This window comes from Cucumis sativus, chromosome 7 (genome assembly GCF_000004075.3).
Source record: "Cucumis sativus cultivar 9930 chromosome 7, Cucumber_9930_V3, whole genome shotgun sequence".
NCBI lineage: Eukaryota > Viridiplantae > Streptophyta > Magnoliopsida > Cucurbitales > Cucurbitaceae > Cucumis > Cucumis sativus.
This window is the reverse complement of record NC_026661.2, coordinates 19,529,513-19,547,086: the sequence shown is the minus strand read 5'-3', so window position 1 is coordinate 19,547,086 and position 17,574 is coordinate 19,529,513. Positions and strand designations below refer to the sequence as shown.

Below are 17,574 nucleotides of genomic sequence, written 5' to 3'. Positions count from 1 at the left end.
CTCACCCAACCCTGAAAGAAGTATGCAATCTAATTGTGTCCAAATCCGCCCTATTTACCTAATTACTTTTAAAACCTACAATATCCATCCCAGAGAAATAAAACCTCCTTTAATTCATAAGTTTATCAAAACATTAGTCCTTGACAAATTCATAATTAGAAAAAGAAAATTAATTGGGGATGTTTAGAAGTGTTTTATTGGATAGAGTAAGTGTTGGGTACAGTCCAACTAATGTGTAGTTATTATGCATACATATCTCAGAAAAGTACACAAAACTTTTGTATTTATTTCCCAATGTTTTAATTATTGTATCTGTGAAATGGGGTTGTGAAACTGTCAGCCATATGTACGTAGTAATTGAATTCTAAAGTTGCAGAACTAAATGTTTTATTATTCATAGGCTAAAACCCACTTTTGATTTGACCACACAAGATTTTCTATCATGTTATGTTACTGCCTTTGAAACATCTCTCCAACAAATTCTCATGGGAATAGTTAGAAAAAACTTGCAATTCGGTCAACACAAACTCATGCATATGAAACAAAAATCAAGAAAACAACTCACTTTACATGCCTAAAATGATGCAACCAATAGTAAAAGAAGAATAACGAATATATCTTGGAAGTTAAATTGAGAATAGAAATTCAGGTACATAGTATTGTGTTCTCTTCTTTAGGTAAGTGAGCTCTAAACCCATTATGATATACCAAATTATTTATTCTTTTGGCAAATACAATACACCATCAATACATGATCGTCGAAGGCTACATGTCAACAAACTAGCAATGACTATCACCATCAAGACACGATCGTCGAATGCTACATGTCAACAAACTATCAATGACTATCATCCAAAGTGCCAACAAGACACTTCTCCAGCAAAAATTCAGCATTCACCCAAGCGTGATATTTATCTAAAGATTACTTAAGAACAACTTTTCAGCCACAATTAAGGATTTATTATTATAAACGGATGGAAGTCGCAGGAAAAATTAACCAAATGTTAGATCGGCAGTAGTATTTGGGAATGATTCTGAAATTATTATAATCACTTTTGTCATATTCAAACACTTCAAGATCTATTTGATCACTCCAAATTAATTTAATTTTTAGTTTTTCACTTTTAAATGTAATTTTAACGTCAATAAAATTGGTTTTGAATGATTAAAAGCATGTTTTAAAGTGATTTTAAAAATGACAAAATGATTTAACAAATTGACCATTTCCGAATTCCATAAAAATAGAAGTGAAACTTTATAACAAAAGAACTGAACAGAATTCCAAGGATACTGAATAAAGATGTACAATCTTTTCCCACTGCCTTCATAAGTATATCAGCACCTAATAAAAAAGTTTGTCAAAAGGTCAAGAAGTCTGAGTCAATGGTCTACCCAAGCACTCTAATAACTCTCAACCATGATGTAAGGTGCATTTCAAGAATCATAGCAAACAATAACTAGAAGCGACAAGCAATATATAAGTAGAACTAGAAGCTACCTAGTTGATGAATGAAAGAGAATAATCATCCTTCAAAGACGTGGATAACATGTTGTAGCCAATTTTCCATCTTAAACATAAAATATTAGGAGTTATATGCAAGAGTGGTAACTCATGAACATGACACAAACTAATTATGCTACTTTATCAACTCTGACCTCTGAGGCACACTGACTACAATCAAATGTATTCAAAGTTCACTAAAAATGTTTTAACGTAGAAAAAATTAGCACAATGTTCATACCTCCAGGGTGAAACTTCATATAAGGAGATATATTATACACGTGACCTTTCAGAACGGTCCACATGGAGCCCTCAGTCCGATGTTCTTTAACTTCACTCATAGGGATAAGCCTTTTATTTGACTGGCCTTTCAATCCTGATCCACAATCATGAACCAATGCTCAAAATTAATCGCACGATTTCTCAAGGGGTAATTAATAGCATTAGCCTACCACCTAGTAATCATGTAAACAACAAAATGCACCTATTTTGCAACAAAAATAACAATCGTATTAATTCAAAAATGTTGTGTGGATACTTCTGTGAAGTTCATAATGTGGGGAGCAGCTTATCTGAACCTTGAGCATGCCAAGCACAAACAATTTATCTCTTGAATAGTCCAAACGAACATCAAATTAAGGTAAGATGCCAGGGTCACAAACTTAAGGTTAAAAACCATTTTAAGCCCTGGAAGTAAAAATTTTGTCTTTCAATTTAGAATTTCTAAAAAGTTAGTCCTCATACTTTCCAGTTTCAACTTTGTAATAATTTAATCCCTACCATGAAAAATATTGTTAAAGTTTAATATGATTTCTAACATATGTAGATCAAAAAACTGATAGGAAATCAAATAAAATGATGAACTACCAAGGTCAGGTCATCACTATCACTAAATTTTGAAAGATTTTTTCACGATAGAGATTAAAAGGTTACATATTAAAGTACAATCACTAAATTGTTACAACTTTTAAATTAAAGGAGCTAGATTATTAAAAATTAAATTCAAGGGTTGGATTGTTCCTTTGGACTAAAAATGTTCTTCACCAAATTAAAAGATACAAAATTGCCATAATTAACAAGAAGAATAATAGAGGTGCTGATATGATTAGGAAAAATCATAAAACCAAAATGCAAGGCAGTTTAACTAGCTATCATTTCCACAAATACCTGCAAGATCAGGATGGGTCTGAGTAAGCTTAAGCCAATCCATTTGACTATACCCCTTCTCAAAAGGAACCTTTTTTCGGGCTGCAGGTTTACGCACAGCAATCCCCTGTTTTCCTGAATTCTTCACAACCTTTCCAGCATCTTTCGGCACCTCTTCTGTTGACAACGTACTAGATTGTTTTGAATAAGACATATCAAGCACGTTGAAATCCAAGGAACCAACTGTTGCCTGCTTTCTGGAAGTGATATCATTCGACAATTTATCATTCCAAACAACGCGGGTCCTACTAGTGGTGCCATTTGCCAATTCATCTCTTAAGGTAATATGACCTATATCTGATGCAAGATCCTTTGCCTCTTTATCATTCCTTTCAGGTAAACCCACCTACTAATATATTCATATAACAGTAACCATAATATAACTTAGGTTGGATTGCGAACATTTTTCTAACTGAAGAAGGTTAAACGATACAAAGAAGGAAGCATATCATTGAGTTGAAAACTTAAAAACTAATTTTATAGCATAAAAATAATACTTGCCTGACAAAATGTGAAGTCATCCTCAGAATCCATCTCAGTATATTTACTCTCAAATTGCAACCAAACCTCTCTCCAACAATGAAACTTCACGAAATTGTTTTGCTACATCACAATACTAGAAGTCAATAGATCATAGATAGAACATGAATCTCCCTTTAAATTTGATATATATTTTCAAATGATAAGGTGAAATGCATTTTCTTTAACTAGTGTTAGCGAACTTATTTCTAAATCAGCACATTAAAATTCAAGTAAGACTTCACTAAATTGATCTCACTCTTACAAGGATATGAACACTGTCCTTATCTTGTTAAAGTAAAGGTTTTTGATTCGGAACTGATCTTTTTTATTCTTATAAGTACGAAGATTGGACAAATGCAGTAAACTTGGAGACTCGAAAGTCATCCGTCCAAAAACCAAATCGATATTTCAACATGTATGGTAGGTAATAGAGTTTTTTGAATCGTGAACTGCACCAATTAATGACCTAAACACAATTAACGTGAACTAAATCATGATGTTAAACTCCTGGATACATAACTGCGCCGCGTGAGTTGAAACAAAGCATCTAATGGTTGGTTCAAAGCGTATTTCTGAATCAAATTTTATCGAATGAAGCCCTATCGTTTAATCTTATATAATAAAAAAAAATGGTAAAACCCCTAAAATCGAATCACGGCATCATAAGAGAACCAGCTGAGATTCGAAACTAAAGCACAGAAGAGGACTGGTGGGGGAAGTACTCAGAACGGAGGAAAAACATAAGGGGAAAATTAAAGCTATAGGAAACAGAAATGAAAGCAGAGAGGAAGCCAAACCACATAATCTAAAACATTAAAACTTGAATTAGGAAATGAGCGTAAAAGCTTCCGAAACATTAGAGAAAAATTAACCACTAGCAACTTACTGAATCGGAATGGGTGGTGGAGACGGCGGAGGTGAGGTGGCGTAAAAAGCTTTTGGCCGGGATCGGAGTTCCACAATGTTGTGAGTAAAAAGCAAAGGCAGAATAAGGATGGTTGAATGTTGCGTACGGAATCGATGATGAGGCTGCCGTGGTTAGGTTTGCTTTCCTTTCTTTTATTCGTTTTTTCCTTACCATTGACCTTAAAACCCAAATCGTAAAAAAATAGAATATTTGAGAAAATATTTACACCTAGTCAAAGCATGTAATAAATTTTGTTTTTAGTTGTAAAAATTTGTTAGCTTTTGTTTCATTTTGATTGTTTGGTTTGTTAATGACTTTTAATTTTGAAATGGTTTGAATTGTATATTAATAAAAAAAATGATTTAAATTTAAAAACTTTCACTAAATAATCGATTTAACTTAAACTATTCAGGTCCTTTCTAGTAAAATAAAAGTGGAAAATTCAAACCGAACTTAACCTAATTTGACTAATCTATAAAAGTTAGGTAAAAATGTTGGTGTTATATTTATTTTTTAAAGCAAAGCAAGGAGAGTTTTAAATTACTTTACCTTATAATTGATTCAATCAAAATAAATTCACAATCTATTCAAAAGTCCTAAATGTCTTCTATAATAATGAAAAAATAAAGATAGTCATAAATATCTAGAAGACCATGTTGAAATTCCATTCAAACATCTCAATAATTAAATTCCTCCACATTGAGTGGCAAAAAATTTAGGGTTTTTTTTTGTTCTTTTCATCTCTTTATGCTCTATGAACTTCTCATAGTGGGCATGTCCATATTCCTTTTTTTTGGTGAAGTCAAAATTTTCTGCCACAATAAATAATTATAATGGAAAATATCATCCAACAAATAAGGCAATTTGTCTTTTTTTCACATAATATTATAATATAGTAGGTAGGAATTTAATTTCCAAAATAACCCCTCTTATTCATGGAAGCATATATTCAAGAACATTATGCCATCAATTAGATAATCAACTTGATTACCAGTACAATGAATTCAAATGAAAATTAAGTCTAAATCTTAACAACCAAAATAGTATTTTACTTTTAATATTTTTTTTTCCTATTATTATAGAGAGCTTTCACGAGAATAAAAAGATGGTAAAATACAGAAAAATAATTATAAAATGATTTAAATTACAACAAAATTGCACAAAATATATTTATATCAACTTTGAAATTTTGTTATATTTGATAAGTAATTTTATTCATAATTTTGTTCATTTTACTGTATTTGAAAATATTACCATCTTTTATTTAGGTTTTTTATAGTATTAGCTGTGATTTGTGCAATTTTAGTATTTTTTATTTTAAAAAATTCCAAAATCACCTCCATTGTCACTGAAGTCTAATATGTTAGTCAAAATAGGAGCAGTGTACTTTAGAAAGAATCAACAAATTAAAATGGAGACAATCCAAAATTAACAATTAATTTCAAAACTTGAAGGCTAAAATAATAAACATAAACATAAACATGAGGCACAAGAAATGGTAATCTAATTTTTATTGGAGTCACAGATGTTATAGAACCAAATGTCTGACTAAATTATTATTTATATAACATTAGAATATATCATTGTTCTAATTTTATATCAAACTTGTTAATGGTTTATATCTAGGAAGTGTATGGATCTGTTTGAGTATTATAATAATATTATCTTGTAAGAGTGAATCTGTTTGAGCTTTTGAGTTTTGTGGAAGGTGTTGAAGCTTTGCTGTAGGTGTGTTTTATTCCTTTGTTTGGTGTCCAGGCCGGGTGAATGGATTTGTCCATTGTGTGGTCACGAATGGTACTATTGGAGTTGTTTTGTTCTATTCCTTTGTTTGGTGTCCAAGCCCGATGAACGGATTTGTCCATTGTGTGGTCTCGAATGGTACTCATAGGAGTTGTGTTGTTCCCTCCTCCTTTCTTTTTCCTTTAAGAGGTGAGTAAGACTTCTTGTATTATTACTACTCAGATCTTTTCTACTTTAATGTCCATTATTTAATTTAAAATAATATATGAATAGAATTTTTAAATTTCTTTTAAAAAAATAGAATATTTGCTATGAATAGAATTTTTAATTTTTTTAAAAAAAATAGAATATTTGCTAAAACATGAGGATAATAAATTCTATTATTTTAATAATTTTGTTATATGAAGCATGAATAGTAGGTAAATCTTTTTCTACTTTGAAAAACTCATGGTAAAATTAATTTTATTTTAATAGAGATGAAAAATAGTAAAACTTAATTATTTATTATTTATAATTTTTTAATTAAATAATAGAAATTAACACTGAACCTAAAATTATATTTTCTCAAAAATTATTATGAAAACAAAAGAAATATACTAATCATTTATAAAATTTTATTTTGTCAAAGGTTCTATTTTGACTAATCAAAATCAAATATTTGGATTATATAATTTTATTTTGTAGATAAAATAATGTTAAATGGAAACAAAACTGAACATAGATGGTAACCATATTCCAAAGGAATTAAAATGCAAAAAGTTAACTTTTCTTTCCTTTGTTCAAAGTGCCATTCATGAATGTAATTTGGAGCTTTGAATGCAAAGTCGTGTTTTACTGTATTTCTATGTCAAAAATTAATAACAACCAAACAAATAAGAAAGGGAAAGAAATGGAAAGTTTGATTAGCTTCAGATTCTTTTCTTTTACAAGCTATTACCAAAAGAAAAGAACATTTTCCCCCACAAATTCTCGCCTAAGTTCTTGGGACAGAAATTTTTCAATCAATTCATAAGTCAATAGCAAGAACACTGGGTTAGTACATTTGTAAAAGCACCAATTTCAAATTCCGTCAATCATCAATCATCCAAAGAATCAGAATACGATCGATGCTCGTCTCGAACAAAATAATGTCATCAACAATAAGCATATAAAAAGAGACAAATCTATAACTATTTTTTCCAAATTTTTTCATATCACGATGGGAGAGAAAATTCTCACACAAACATTCCACAACTTCTCCATTCAAACAATCACAATCAAACAGAGTAAAGAATGAACTCATTACTCTCAACGGTGACGACTAAGACAGCAGCAGCAGCAGCAGCCGTGGGCTCGGCAACGCAAGGAACAATCTGATGAGACGCCGCATCGCCATCGCCGACGCCGCCGCCGAGGCGAAACTCTTCAGAGTGATGGCCGTCGTCGGAGTTAGCGGGAGGATGGTAGTACATCCGGCCAGTCTGAGGGCAATGGGAATGAAATCTGGCGACAATCCTAGCACCTGCATCAAGAATCTCGACCAACTTCCCCATGGAGAAACGCCAAGGGAAAGGGAATAACAATAATAATAATGGAGAAACAATCCGTGCAACGATCGGAATAGGAATACGAAGGGAGAAAGGGGATGTCTTTGTGAGAGAGAGATGGAGGGTTAGCGATTGAGGAAGAATCAGAAGACGTCCCAAAGGAAGGCCATAAAAATGGAGAAGAGAGGGTAGAGGTAGAGGTAGAGAGAGAAAATGAATGGTTAAGAGAATGGAAAAAGAGCGTTGAGGGAATGGTATTTATAGGAACAGCTGGCTTCGCGTTCAGCTTCGTTGGAATTTCCCTTCAGGGCGCGTGTACCTTTATTTATTATTTATTATTTATTATTTTGAGAACCTAAGGCAAACAAATAAATACATTATTGCTATTACAAATATATATATTAAATGCTTTGCTTCCATTTTTTTTTATTCACTATTAATTCAAATCTAAAACCAATTTGAATATGGTTTTTAACTTCTACCTAGTTCAATTATTGCACACTTTAATGTCAGCATAAGTTTATATTTCTTCAATTTGTACTTAAGGATATGTAACTATGAATGTTATTTGAAAATATGTATATAGGTGATTTTGGTTAAGAAGGAAGGAGTAAGGTTAGCTTTTCAAAAGTAGCTTTGCGGGGTTAATTATTTTCAAACAAAAAGGCATGACTTTGTAAGAATAAAGTCCTAACATAATTGTCTCTTTCAATCTTCACTTTGACTTTTTCTCTCTCTCTAAACTCCTTCCTTAAAGAATAATTATTGAATTACATAATTCCACATATATCAATTTACCATTAACTTTGGAGTTTACTAATTTCAACTCTAAATTTTTTTATTATATCAACTTAACCAAATAAAAAATAAAACATAATAAAATTTTAGATTTTATCAATAATTGACATTGACCGACACTAATATACTTTTAATAATATTTATCAATGTCATTGATAGATACTAATACTATCATTGATAGCTACAGTTTATAAGTATTTTGTTCATTTTGCTATATTTATCGATGCTACTAATTTTAATAATATTATCATTAATGTAGTAATCTAAAAAAATATTCATAGATATTTTTAAATAGTTACAACTTAGCTTGCATTAGTGTCGTCTAAGTTGCACTTTTTTAAATATACCTACACTACACTTTAGTTCACATACCTCTTTCTTTTATGCACATGATAAAATATATACACTTTTTAGTAGTTTTTTTCAAAGGCAAGGGTTGCATTCATTTTTTTTTATGTGAAGCAAACGTTATTTAACATCTAACATATATCGATGTCTATTGATCTATTGTACCACCAAATGTTTGATAGATGTCCAATGCGTATTAGGAGTATCCATAAACATGTTAGCCAAGTTGACACACATATGTATATATATATCCTTTAGCTCTCAACTCAATGAAGTAAATATATATGGACATATTTAGCTAGAATTTGGATACAGTGATTGTGATTTATTTTGTCAAACATGGTAGGGGAAATAATCTAAAATCAATTACATTGAGAACTTGTAAACCAAATCAATCATGTAAGTTTGCAACAAAATATTCAAACCAAATGAAGGAAATTTTTGGTAAATATATATTAAATTTCCTCAAGTGTAAACATCAGTTTCATAGATTTTTGACAAAAAAGAAATGATGGAGATGATTTAGATATATTAATAAAACCCAATATAAGAATTTGAATGAGTTCCTATAACATATATGTGATGTAAATAAACTCAATAATATATTTAAGAGAATGAATAAGAGTAATAAATGCTTATTATTTAAAACAAGTCAAGGTTGAAGAAGATCAAATCACATACATCAATAATAAAAACAATAATAAAGTGTTCATCAATCTATACTGCCTAGCCGATTAATTATTATATATATTATAGGGTAGGCATAGAGTTGAAAACTAGCATTTTAGTTAAATTATTTATTTCTGCTTGGTTGGTTATGAAAGAAAAAACATTAAATATATTTAATTTATTTGGAGACATTAAAAGGTTTTGAAATGTATGTGAGGTCATGTTAAATACCAAATAGGTATATAAATTGAAAAGGTGAGTAAATTTTGTCACAACCAATTTTCTTCCTTAGATATTAAATACGTTGATTTTAAATGTTCAAGATAATTAATGTATTAGTTGAGTTTTATAAGACTTAATTAGACGAAAATAACTACAAATAGTTTAACTTAATTCTAGTATCTCAATAGATTTTTTTTGTTACCGTTTTTACTATTTTATCTTCGTCAGTTTTTTATTATTTACTACAACATTTACTGTTTTTCTTAACAAACTAAAATAATTTAAACCAACTATTTACCCCATAAACAATAAAACAAACGTGTCATTTAAAAAAAATTAAAGAGGTCTTTAGAACAAAAAGTAAGTTATTATAATTTGTGTTTTTTTTTGTGTAAATTGTTTTATTTTGAGTTATAATAGTATATGTTAGTCTATTTTAGTATGATAAGAGAACAATAAACACGATAACAAATAATAAAAAAATTATGAATGTTAAATGATAAAGACAGTAACAAATAATAAAACGGTAGCAAATTGAGAGTTTTAAAATAATGTTTACGGAAACTAATTGAAGACTTAAATAGTATTTAAGGACATTTTCAAATATGGTAAAATAAACTAAAATATTTATAAACTATACCGAATACAATTCAAATATAGAAACTGAATAGAAAGATACCACTCTGACTGTGGATGAATGTCTACTATTAGTAGATCTAAAAATTTAATTTTATTCGATCAAATTTTCCATTTTTTACGTTTCTTCTAATCTTTGTTGGAGTAAAAAAAAAGTGATTATTATAGTGTTAAATTAGATTTATTCCAAAGTGAAATTCAATTTGGGGAAGAAATGGGAATAAAGTAAAGGTAAGAGGGCATGAATGGAAGAATATAAATGCGGAATATCCGTCAAAGTGGGCCACGAGGGAAGCGCGGCAAAAAGTGGCGTTACATTTACAACTACGAGCGTTGTGACGCCAACAAGCTCGGGAAACAAAAGATGGTTCTCATTTTTGGGGGTTGGTGTGGGCCTTCAAAACACAAACTTGTTTTATATTTCCACTTATGCCCTCTCCTTTTACTTACAATTTTGGTGAATGAGGTCAGAAATTAAATAATAATAGTAATTGTTATTATTTATATATATATAAAAAAAACTATTTTGTAAGGGATAATATTAGGACAATAGGTGGTGGTGATTAGATTAGATTAGATGGTGATGAAAGATGAAGAAGAGTGAGGGAAAGGGTTATAGAAGACAGTGAGATAAATGTTTTTAAATCGTTTTTAGTTAATTAAAGAGACCAAAATCAAGTATTTTATAAACATTATTTAGTAATTTCAAAATCAAACAATTCAAATTTCAATTACACGAAGTGTTATTGATTATATTTCAAGAATAAAATATATAATTCGTATTAAGTCATTCTCTTAATTTAGACAAATAATAATTAAAAAAGAAGGATTAATTTTTCTATTTATAAAAATAAATTAATATATAAAATGGTCAATTGTAAAATGAAGTTACCGTTACCGTTAACGTCAACAGCGCCTGTGGCCTAATGGATAAGGCGTCTGACTTCTAATCAGACGATTGTGGGTTCGAGTCCCATCAGGCGTGCTTTTTTTTTATAACCCTCATTATCATTTTTATTCCGTTTTGGGCCACCTTACGTGGGCCTCCTATAAACACTTTTCCATTTAAAAGCCCATCAAAATTTCTGACGTAGAAAAGGAAAGTAATAAAAATTGGATTGGGTTGATCGGTAGTTCACCGGTTCTCTTGGGATATTTCAATGGAGCTTTGCCTTCACTCTCCCGACGCTACAGTTTTCCGTTGCTTCTCAACTTCCTTTACCTCCAAAGTTATTTCAATGGCTTCCGTGAGCTCCACTCCTTATTTCATCTCTTCTTCTCATTCGCGGTCACTTAAGCGGACTTCCACCCAGTCCTCCGACGCACTACAGAGAGATCCGAAGAAGGGTCTGTCTCGGATTCTGAGGAGAGATGCTGCTATTAAAGCTATAGAGAGGAAAGCCAACTCCAAGAAATATAATAATCTTTGGCCCAAAGCTGTTTTGGAGGCTCTCGATGAAGCTATTCAGGAGAATCTATGGGAAACTGCTCTTAAGGTTGGTTTTTGTTAGTGAATTTGCTCAAAATAAGGAGAGATATTTATAGAGGTTTAAACAAAGGATATTGACCTCTTGTTTTGATACCACGTTGTATTATTAATCAATCTAGAAGTTTAAGTTTAATGCGTTAGTGTAAGTTTAATCTTTTATCAATACTTTGATAATGCCTACGTGAATGCCCAGTAAACCTTGTTAGCTATAGCTTCAATGAATCATTTCTACGATGCCGTTTTTAAAACGGTTGAAATCACTTTCTTTTTTCATCTTCAAGATCATCATTCAAAATAAATTTTAACAGTATAAAAAATGCATTTAAAACTGTACTATTAAATATTGAATTGATTTTGAATGACAAGGGGTATTTCAAATGGTTTCAATTATTTTAAAATCACCCTGAACATGCACGCACGCACGGGTAAGCTGAAAATTCTGAGTGCGTTTGGTATACTTTCAGAATCCTTTTGCACTGGAAGTTCTGCAGAGCTCTAGTTTTAGCAATTTCAACATGACTGCCAAAGCTTCTTCTACCCGACATTTCTTTCATGAACAAATTAACGCTATCGACCTTTTTTATATGTGGGATGATTTATCATGGTAGGGTGTTGTCCCCAAGAAAATTCCTCTACGATTGTTTTGGGATCTTGTGAGGAAATTTGAGAGTTTGTTAGGTAGTAGGTTTAATGCATCCTTTGATTCATTTCCGTAACTATGAGCTTGATTTTGATTCTCTTAGATATAACTCTGTTTCTTTAGATAGTGTTTGGACTTATTTTTTTGTTGGCTTTGTTTGGTATACTCTTGTACGTCCTTTCGTTTTTCTCACTCATAGACTGCTTCGGTGCGATGTTTGCTTTTATTTCTTTTGTTCAAAACCCCTGCACCCCCTGCACCCTGTCTTGTTAGTGTTCAAATAGGTTTCAGAAATTCATTTCCATCGTTTTCTGAAGTATATTGAAAAAAAGAAAAAAAAAAAAAATTTGATACAACATTTCCATATATTGTAAATGAAGAAACTTATGACTGATGAACTGATTTTGCTCTTGTATTTTTAAAACGAGAGTTATGACCAAATAATTTTGTATTTCTTCAGATTTTTGGATTACTTCGCCAGCAACAATGGTATGAACCGAGATGCCAAACATACACAAAATTGTTGATGCTTCTTGGTAAGTGCAAGCAACCCGAGCAAGCAAGTTTGCTCTTTGAGATTATGTTTTCTGAGGGGTTGAAACCTTCTATTGATGTTTATACTGCTCTTGTTAGTGCTTATGGTCAAAGTGGCCTCCTTCACAAGGCCATTTCAACAGTCGATGAAATGAAATCGATTTCTGACTGCAAGCCAGATGTACATACATATTCAATTCTCATTGATTGTTGCACAAGACTCCGTCGTTTTGATCTTCTGAAGAAGATACTGGCTGATATGTCCTGTCTGGGGATCACATGTAATACGGTCACTTACAATACTATTATTAATGGATTTGGAAAGGCTAAAATGTTTGAGCAAATGGAAAGCTTGTTACTTGAAATGATTGAAAGTGATAGCTGCCCTCCAGATTTGATTACATTCAATACTTTTATCAGAGCTTACGGAAATAGTGAGCAGATTGAGAAGATGGAGAAGTGGTATAAGGAATTTCAGCTGATGGGAATCGAGCCAGACATTTGGACATACAATTCTATGATCAGCTCATATGGGAAAGCTGGAATGTATGACAAGATGAAATCTGTTTTGAATTTCATGGAAAAACGCTTTTTCTCTCCAACAATTGTTACTATGAATACAATTATTGATTCTTTTGGAAGAGCTGGAAATATTGAGGAGATGGAAGAATACTTCAAAAATATGAAATTTCAGGGAATGAAGCCTAACTCTGTGACTTACTGTTCCCTCGTAAATGCATATGGTAAATCTGGTGATCTTGAGAAAGTTGATTCGATTTTGAGGCAAATAGAAAATTCTGATGTGGTACCAGATACCCCTCTTTTTAACTGCCTTATCAATGTGTATGGCCAGGCTGGTAATGTGAGAAAAATGGGAGAGTTGTTCTTGGAAATGAAAGAGAATAAATGTGTGCCTGATGGTATTACATTTGCTACAATGATTCGAGCCTTAAAAGCACAAGGCATGACCGAGGATGCTCAAAGATTGGAAAATAAGTTGATTGCCACTAACGACGGCGAGGTAAATTGGTGCTTATTTATGATTCTGCATAACAGTTTATTATAATAGTGTTATTATCTTGGCACCATGAGCATAGCTCCGCAAGTAAGGCATTGCTCTTTCAAGAGGTTGTAGGTTCAATCCACACATATGATATATGTAATAAAAATAGCAGTGTCATGTCAATCATTTTTCTATCCTATATGAACATCTCTGACACCATCTTAAATCATCAGTTGACCCAAAAACTTAAACTGATGAGTGAAGACAAATTTAATATAATATCCAACACCCCTTCGTTTCTAGATTTGAAATATGAAGAAGACCCAACAAGTGGAAATGAACATTAATTGGAGAGGAAATAACATTGTAGAGCTTGAACACACAACTTTTTTGGACCACTTGCTTTGATACCATGGAAGAGATTTTTTTCATTGATAAAGAATGTTTTGTAGAGTAATTTATAGAGAAATTGTAAACAAAAAGCTTAAAACAAAACAAAGTCCAGTGTTTTTTTAAAGCTTAAGGCACAATGAAGCCCTATAGTCTTCTAGGGCTTAAGTGCAAGGCCAAAAAAGAACATGTGTTTTTTCTTTTGTGAGGCGCACTATATATAAAAGTACAATAATAAGAAGAGAAGCAAATATGAAAGAAAAAACTCTTAAACAGAAGAACTTTTGCATTTAAGCTTAGTAAATTTTATTTTTTAGTTAATAGACAAGGAAAGCCCCTAAATACTGCTATTTTCTAAAAATAATTAAAAATTTCAAGGCACAAGCCTTTTCAAGGCGAGACGGCAGACCTGGGCCTTGAGCCTAGGCATACCAAGAGGGCTTTTTAAAACACTAGAAATTAACTTAATCTCTAACAAATACAAAAATCATTTGTTAACTATTAACACTTTCTAGTGTTTTTTTTCTTCCAGCTGATCTAATGTTGTTCTCATGTACCAAAACTTGTCCCTTTTACATAACTTTGTCCTATTGGCTTGATGCAGTGAAACCTGGCTTGACAAGGACCCATTACTAAAACGTTTCAGTAGTGTGGAAGAATGTAGATCCATATGGGGGCATGGCTTTTCAAGGGACCTATGTCTTCATTAGTGCAAGGCATTCTTCTCAATTCTTCAGGTAGATTTCATTAATTTGTTAGTTGTCGCACTACAAGTTTAAACCGAAAAATTCCATCTTGTTTCTTTTGTTATTTCTTGCTTGTTTTATGAAAAAAAAAAATTCTTGTTCGGTAAGACTTTTTACAACTCCAAGTTTTTGTGCTTATTCAGGTTCACTGTAGATCACATTTTATAAAAAAATGTCTCGTGATGGGGCAGTGACTAGACTGTATCTTTCATTACAAGTAAAGTTTCTTGATGGTATTGATTCTGAATGATCCATTTGTTAACATATAAGCGCTTCTTTCCTCATTCTCTATCTAATTGATTGCAAATAATTTCTCAAAATAGAGTGTAACTCTTACAATCCCAGCAGTCACCACTTATTTTCTTTCATGATAAAATGGAATGATATTGGTTCAAGGATAGGTTTAAGAGAGTGGGAAGGGATGAAGTTAGGCATTATTGAGTAAATTAGGACTTGAGAGAGATGTCAAGAGAGAAAATGCAAGTACCTCGAATCACTTGTTTATATTCTAATTTCATCAGACATTGCAATATCGTTATTGGTGTTTTCACATAATTTTTGGGTTTGGGTACCTAACACACTACTGATTTCCAAATTTATGTTCAACAAAATTTCATTTCAATTGCATTTGTCACATGGTATATGCATCTACTTTTATGTTTCCTTTCCGATTACATTGCTAATATCTGTATCATATTTGTATTTTACAGAAGAAAATGTGCTCTTGACCAATGTCCCCACCCACCATAAGCTTAATGGGACTACTGTTTCTTCTCAAGGCAACCAACCCTTGGCAACAAACCTTCATGTATGGTATTTTCAGAGCTAATCTGAATATCAGAATTGATTTCTGCTAGAGGAGCTCTAGCTCTCTAGCATATGGCTTGCAACGCCTGGAATTGGACTACAGCTCAACTCGAGATGCTTCTCATACTGTTATACCGTGGCCCGTCACATTACCATAATCTTCTTGTATCTTTCATTGTGAGTGTTTAACTGTAGCCAGTTGCCCTATTGCATGATCTTCTGGTATCTTTCACTGTGATCCTGGTTGTGCTTACCTAAAACTTGTCCATTGACCTTCTTCCAGCTATGTTCCCTACTTTACAGCTGCCTATAAAAGATAGAGCGATTTATATTCTGGAGGAAATCTAGGATTTATCAGTCTTCTTATATGAAATAATCCATCGTTTGCTTGTCAGCTTTCAAACATCAAAATAATGGCTCTTATCATGTTGGCATATTTTGCTGTTAGTTGCATTTTGTGTCTTCTAATTGAATACATGTCTTGATAAGATTCTTTGTACGACGGAGATGAAGAATACATTATCTTCTAACCCCAATACTCGCTTTCGAAGACGAGACATTCTTTTCTTCCATGAAGCTTGGATACTCTCATTTGAGAAACTTATGTACTTGTTTTTTGTTCCGTTAACAAGAACGGAAGTGATTAAAGTTTTTCTCTTATTTCCATGTAATCTAAGATTGGGCATATTTTCAACTTTTCGTTGTGTTATATTTTCCTGTTACATGTAATATAAGTCTAGCCAATATGAGTATGACTCAACTCTAATTAAACTTTGAACCTTGTTTTACGGAGATCATATCATGCCAAGTTTCCTTGCGGGATGATTGACTAATTCAAGTCATTGTTCGATGCTTAATAAGGTTTCAACATTATTATTTTCTAATATTCATTTTGATTTTATACTTTGATTAAGATCATTCATCCAAACAAACCTATCCCAATACTTGGCTCTAATTTTAGGAACATGTGGTGGGCTCCTTAGCCTCAGTCTATGTGCAAAGTGACATTTAGCCCATCAACTTTCCATAAAAATATCTTCAATCAAATAGTTTATAAAAGAGAGCATTCACAAGCTCAAATATTTGACTCATGCCACCTTTTTCTCTTTCTTCTTTTAGTATAAAAAATAAAGATAGCCGGAGATTTGAACTTTCAATCTTTTAAAAAGGAGTAGATATCAATTATTGTTGACTATGGAATATGCCACTCAAACAAAGCTAAAATTTGAAATGAAAAGATACCAAAGAATTCAATATATCCACGTACATTCAATGAATGTTGGTTAAAGAAAAGAAAACTTAAAAAACGACCTACCTTCTTAGAAATTCTTGAATAGGAGTAGTCTATAGAGAAGTTGGTATCAAAACATTTAAAGAAATAGACAAATGGGAAGAAAACAACCCAAGTATCTGTGTGAATGGAATTAGAAGAGCACACAATAGTGAGTCAATATGATGAAAACTTAGATACATATACATAAACCCATTTAAAAATCATGACTTGAAACGAAAGGAAAAATAAAAAAAGGTTGAAAACTTTGAAATGTGAAACTGAAAGCAGTGAGAAAAGCAATAAGGGATTGGTCAGTGGAGCAATGAGAAAGGCAACAACCAAACCTTCTCCAAAGTCCAAACAGTGGCATAAGAAATTGGATAAAAGGAAGAACAAACCCATCAATCTATTTTCAAAACAGAAAACAAAGCATTGGAAAAAGGTGTAATTTTCTTTTTTCTTTTTGAAGGGATTTGTGGGTTTGTGAGACCAATGTTTGTTTGTTTCAACACCCAATAATTTTGGATATTGAGAGTCAATGCTAATAATATTCCTTTTGTATACTAAATGACAGTTTATGGAATTTGTTTTCTATATTCTAAAGGGATGGATGG

General features: G+C 31.8%; 2 protein-coding genes and 1 non-coding gene across 8 annotated transcripts; 2 read left to right on the top strand and 1 right to left on the bottom strand.

Annotated features, from left to right (window-relative positions):
• Positions 1–595: 595 nt before the first annotated feature.
• On the bottom strand, positions 596–4,325 carry LOC101208776 (cytochrome b5 domain-containing protein RLF). 3 transcript variants are annotated; one of them, XM_004135892.3, is made up of 6 exons: positions 4,116–4,325; positions 3,209–3,310; positions 2,669–3,053; positions 1,743–1,877; positions 1,292–1,342; positions 596–915 (listed from the first exon to the last, which is right to left on the bottom strand). In XM_004135892.3, the coding sequence occupies exons 1-6, from the start codon at positions 4,308–4,310 to the stop codon at positions 839–841; spliced, it is 945 nt and encodes a 314-aa protein (XP_004135940.2). In that variant the 5' UTR covers positions 4,311–4,325; the 3' UTR covers positions 596–838. The 3 variants fall into 3 exon arrangements, with proteins under 3 accessions (XP_004135940.2, XP_031745270.1, XP_031745269.1); XM_031889410.1 differs by having other exon boundaries at positions 3,209–3,323; positions 4,116–4,252; XM_031889409.1 differs by having other exon boundaries at positions 796–936.
• Positions 4,326–10,990: 6,665 nt separating this feature from the next.
• On the top strand, positions 10,991–11,063 carry TRNAR-UCU. The gene has a single exon. It is a non-coding gene; the product is annotated as a tRNA-Arg (tRNA).
• Positions 11,064–11,193: 130 nt separating this feature from the next.
• Positions 11,194–16,433, top strand: LOC101209019 (pentatricopeptide repeat-containing protein At3g53170). 4 transcript variants are annotated; one of them, XM_031889320.1, is made up of 5 exons: positions 11,194–11,574; positions 12,668–13,762; positions 14,739–14,871; positions 15,024–15,097; positions 15,591–16,416. In XM_031889320.1, exons 1-3 carry the CDS (start codon positions 11,239–11,241, stop codon positions 14,739–14,741), a joined length of 1,434 nt encoding a protein of 477 aa, XP_031745180.1. In that variant the 5' UTR covers positions 11,194–11,238; the 3' UTR covers positions 14,742–14,871; positions 15,024–15,097; positions 15,591–16,416. The 4 variants fall into 4 exon arrangements, with proteins under 4 accessions (XP_031745180.1, XP_031745181.1, XP_004135941.1 ...); XM_031889321.1 differs by having other exon boundaries at positions 15,024–15,113; XM_004135893.3 differs by lacking the exon at positions 15,024–15,097 and having other exon boundaries at positions 15,591–16,433.
• The last annotated feature ends 1,141 nt before the right edge of the window (positions 16,434–17,574 follow it).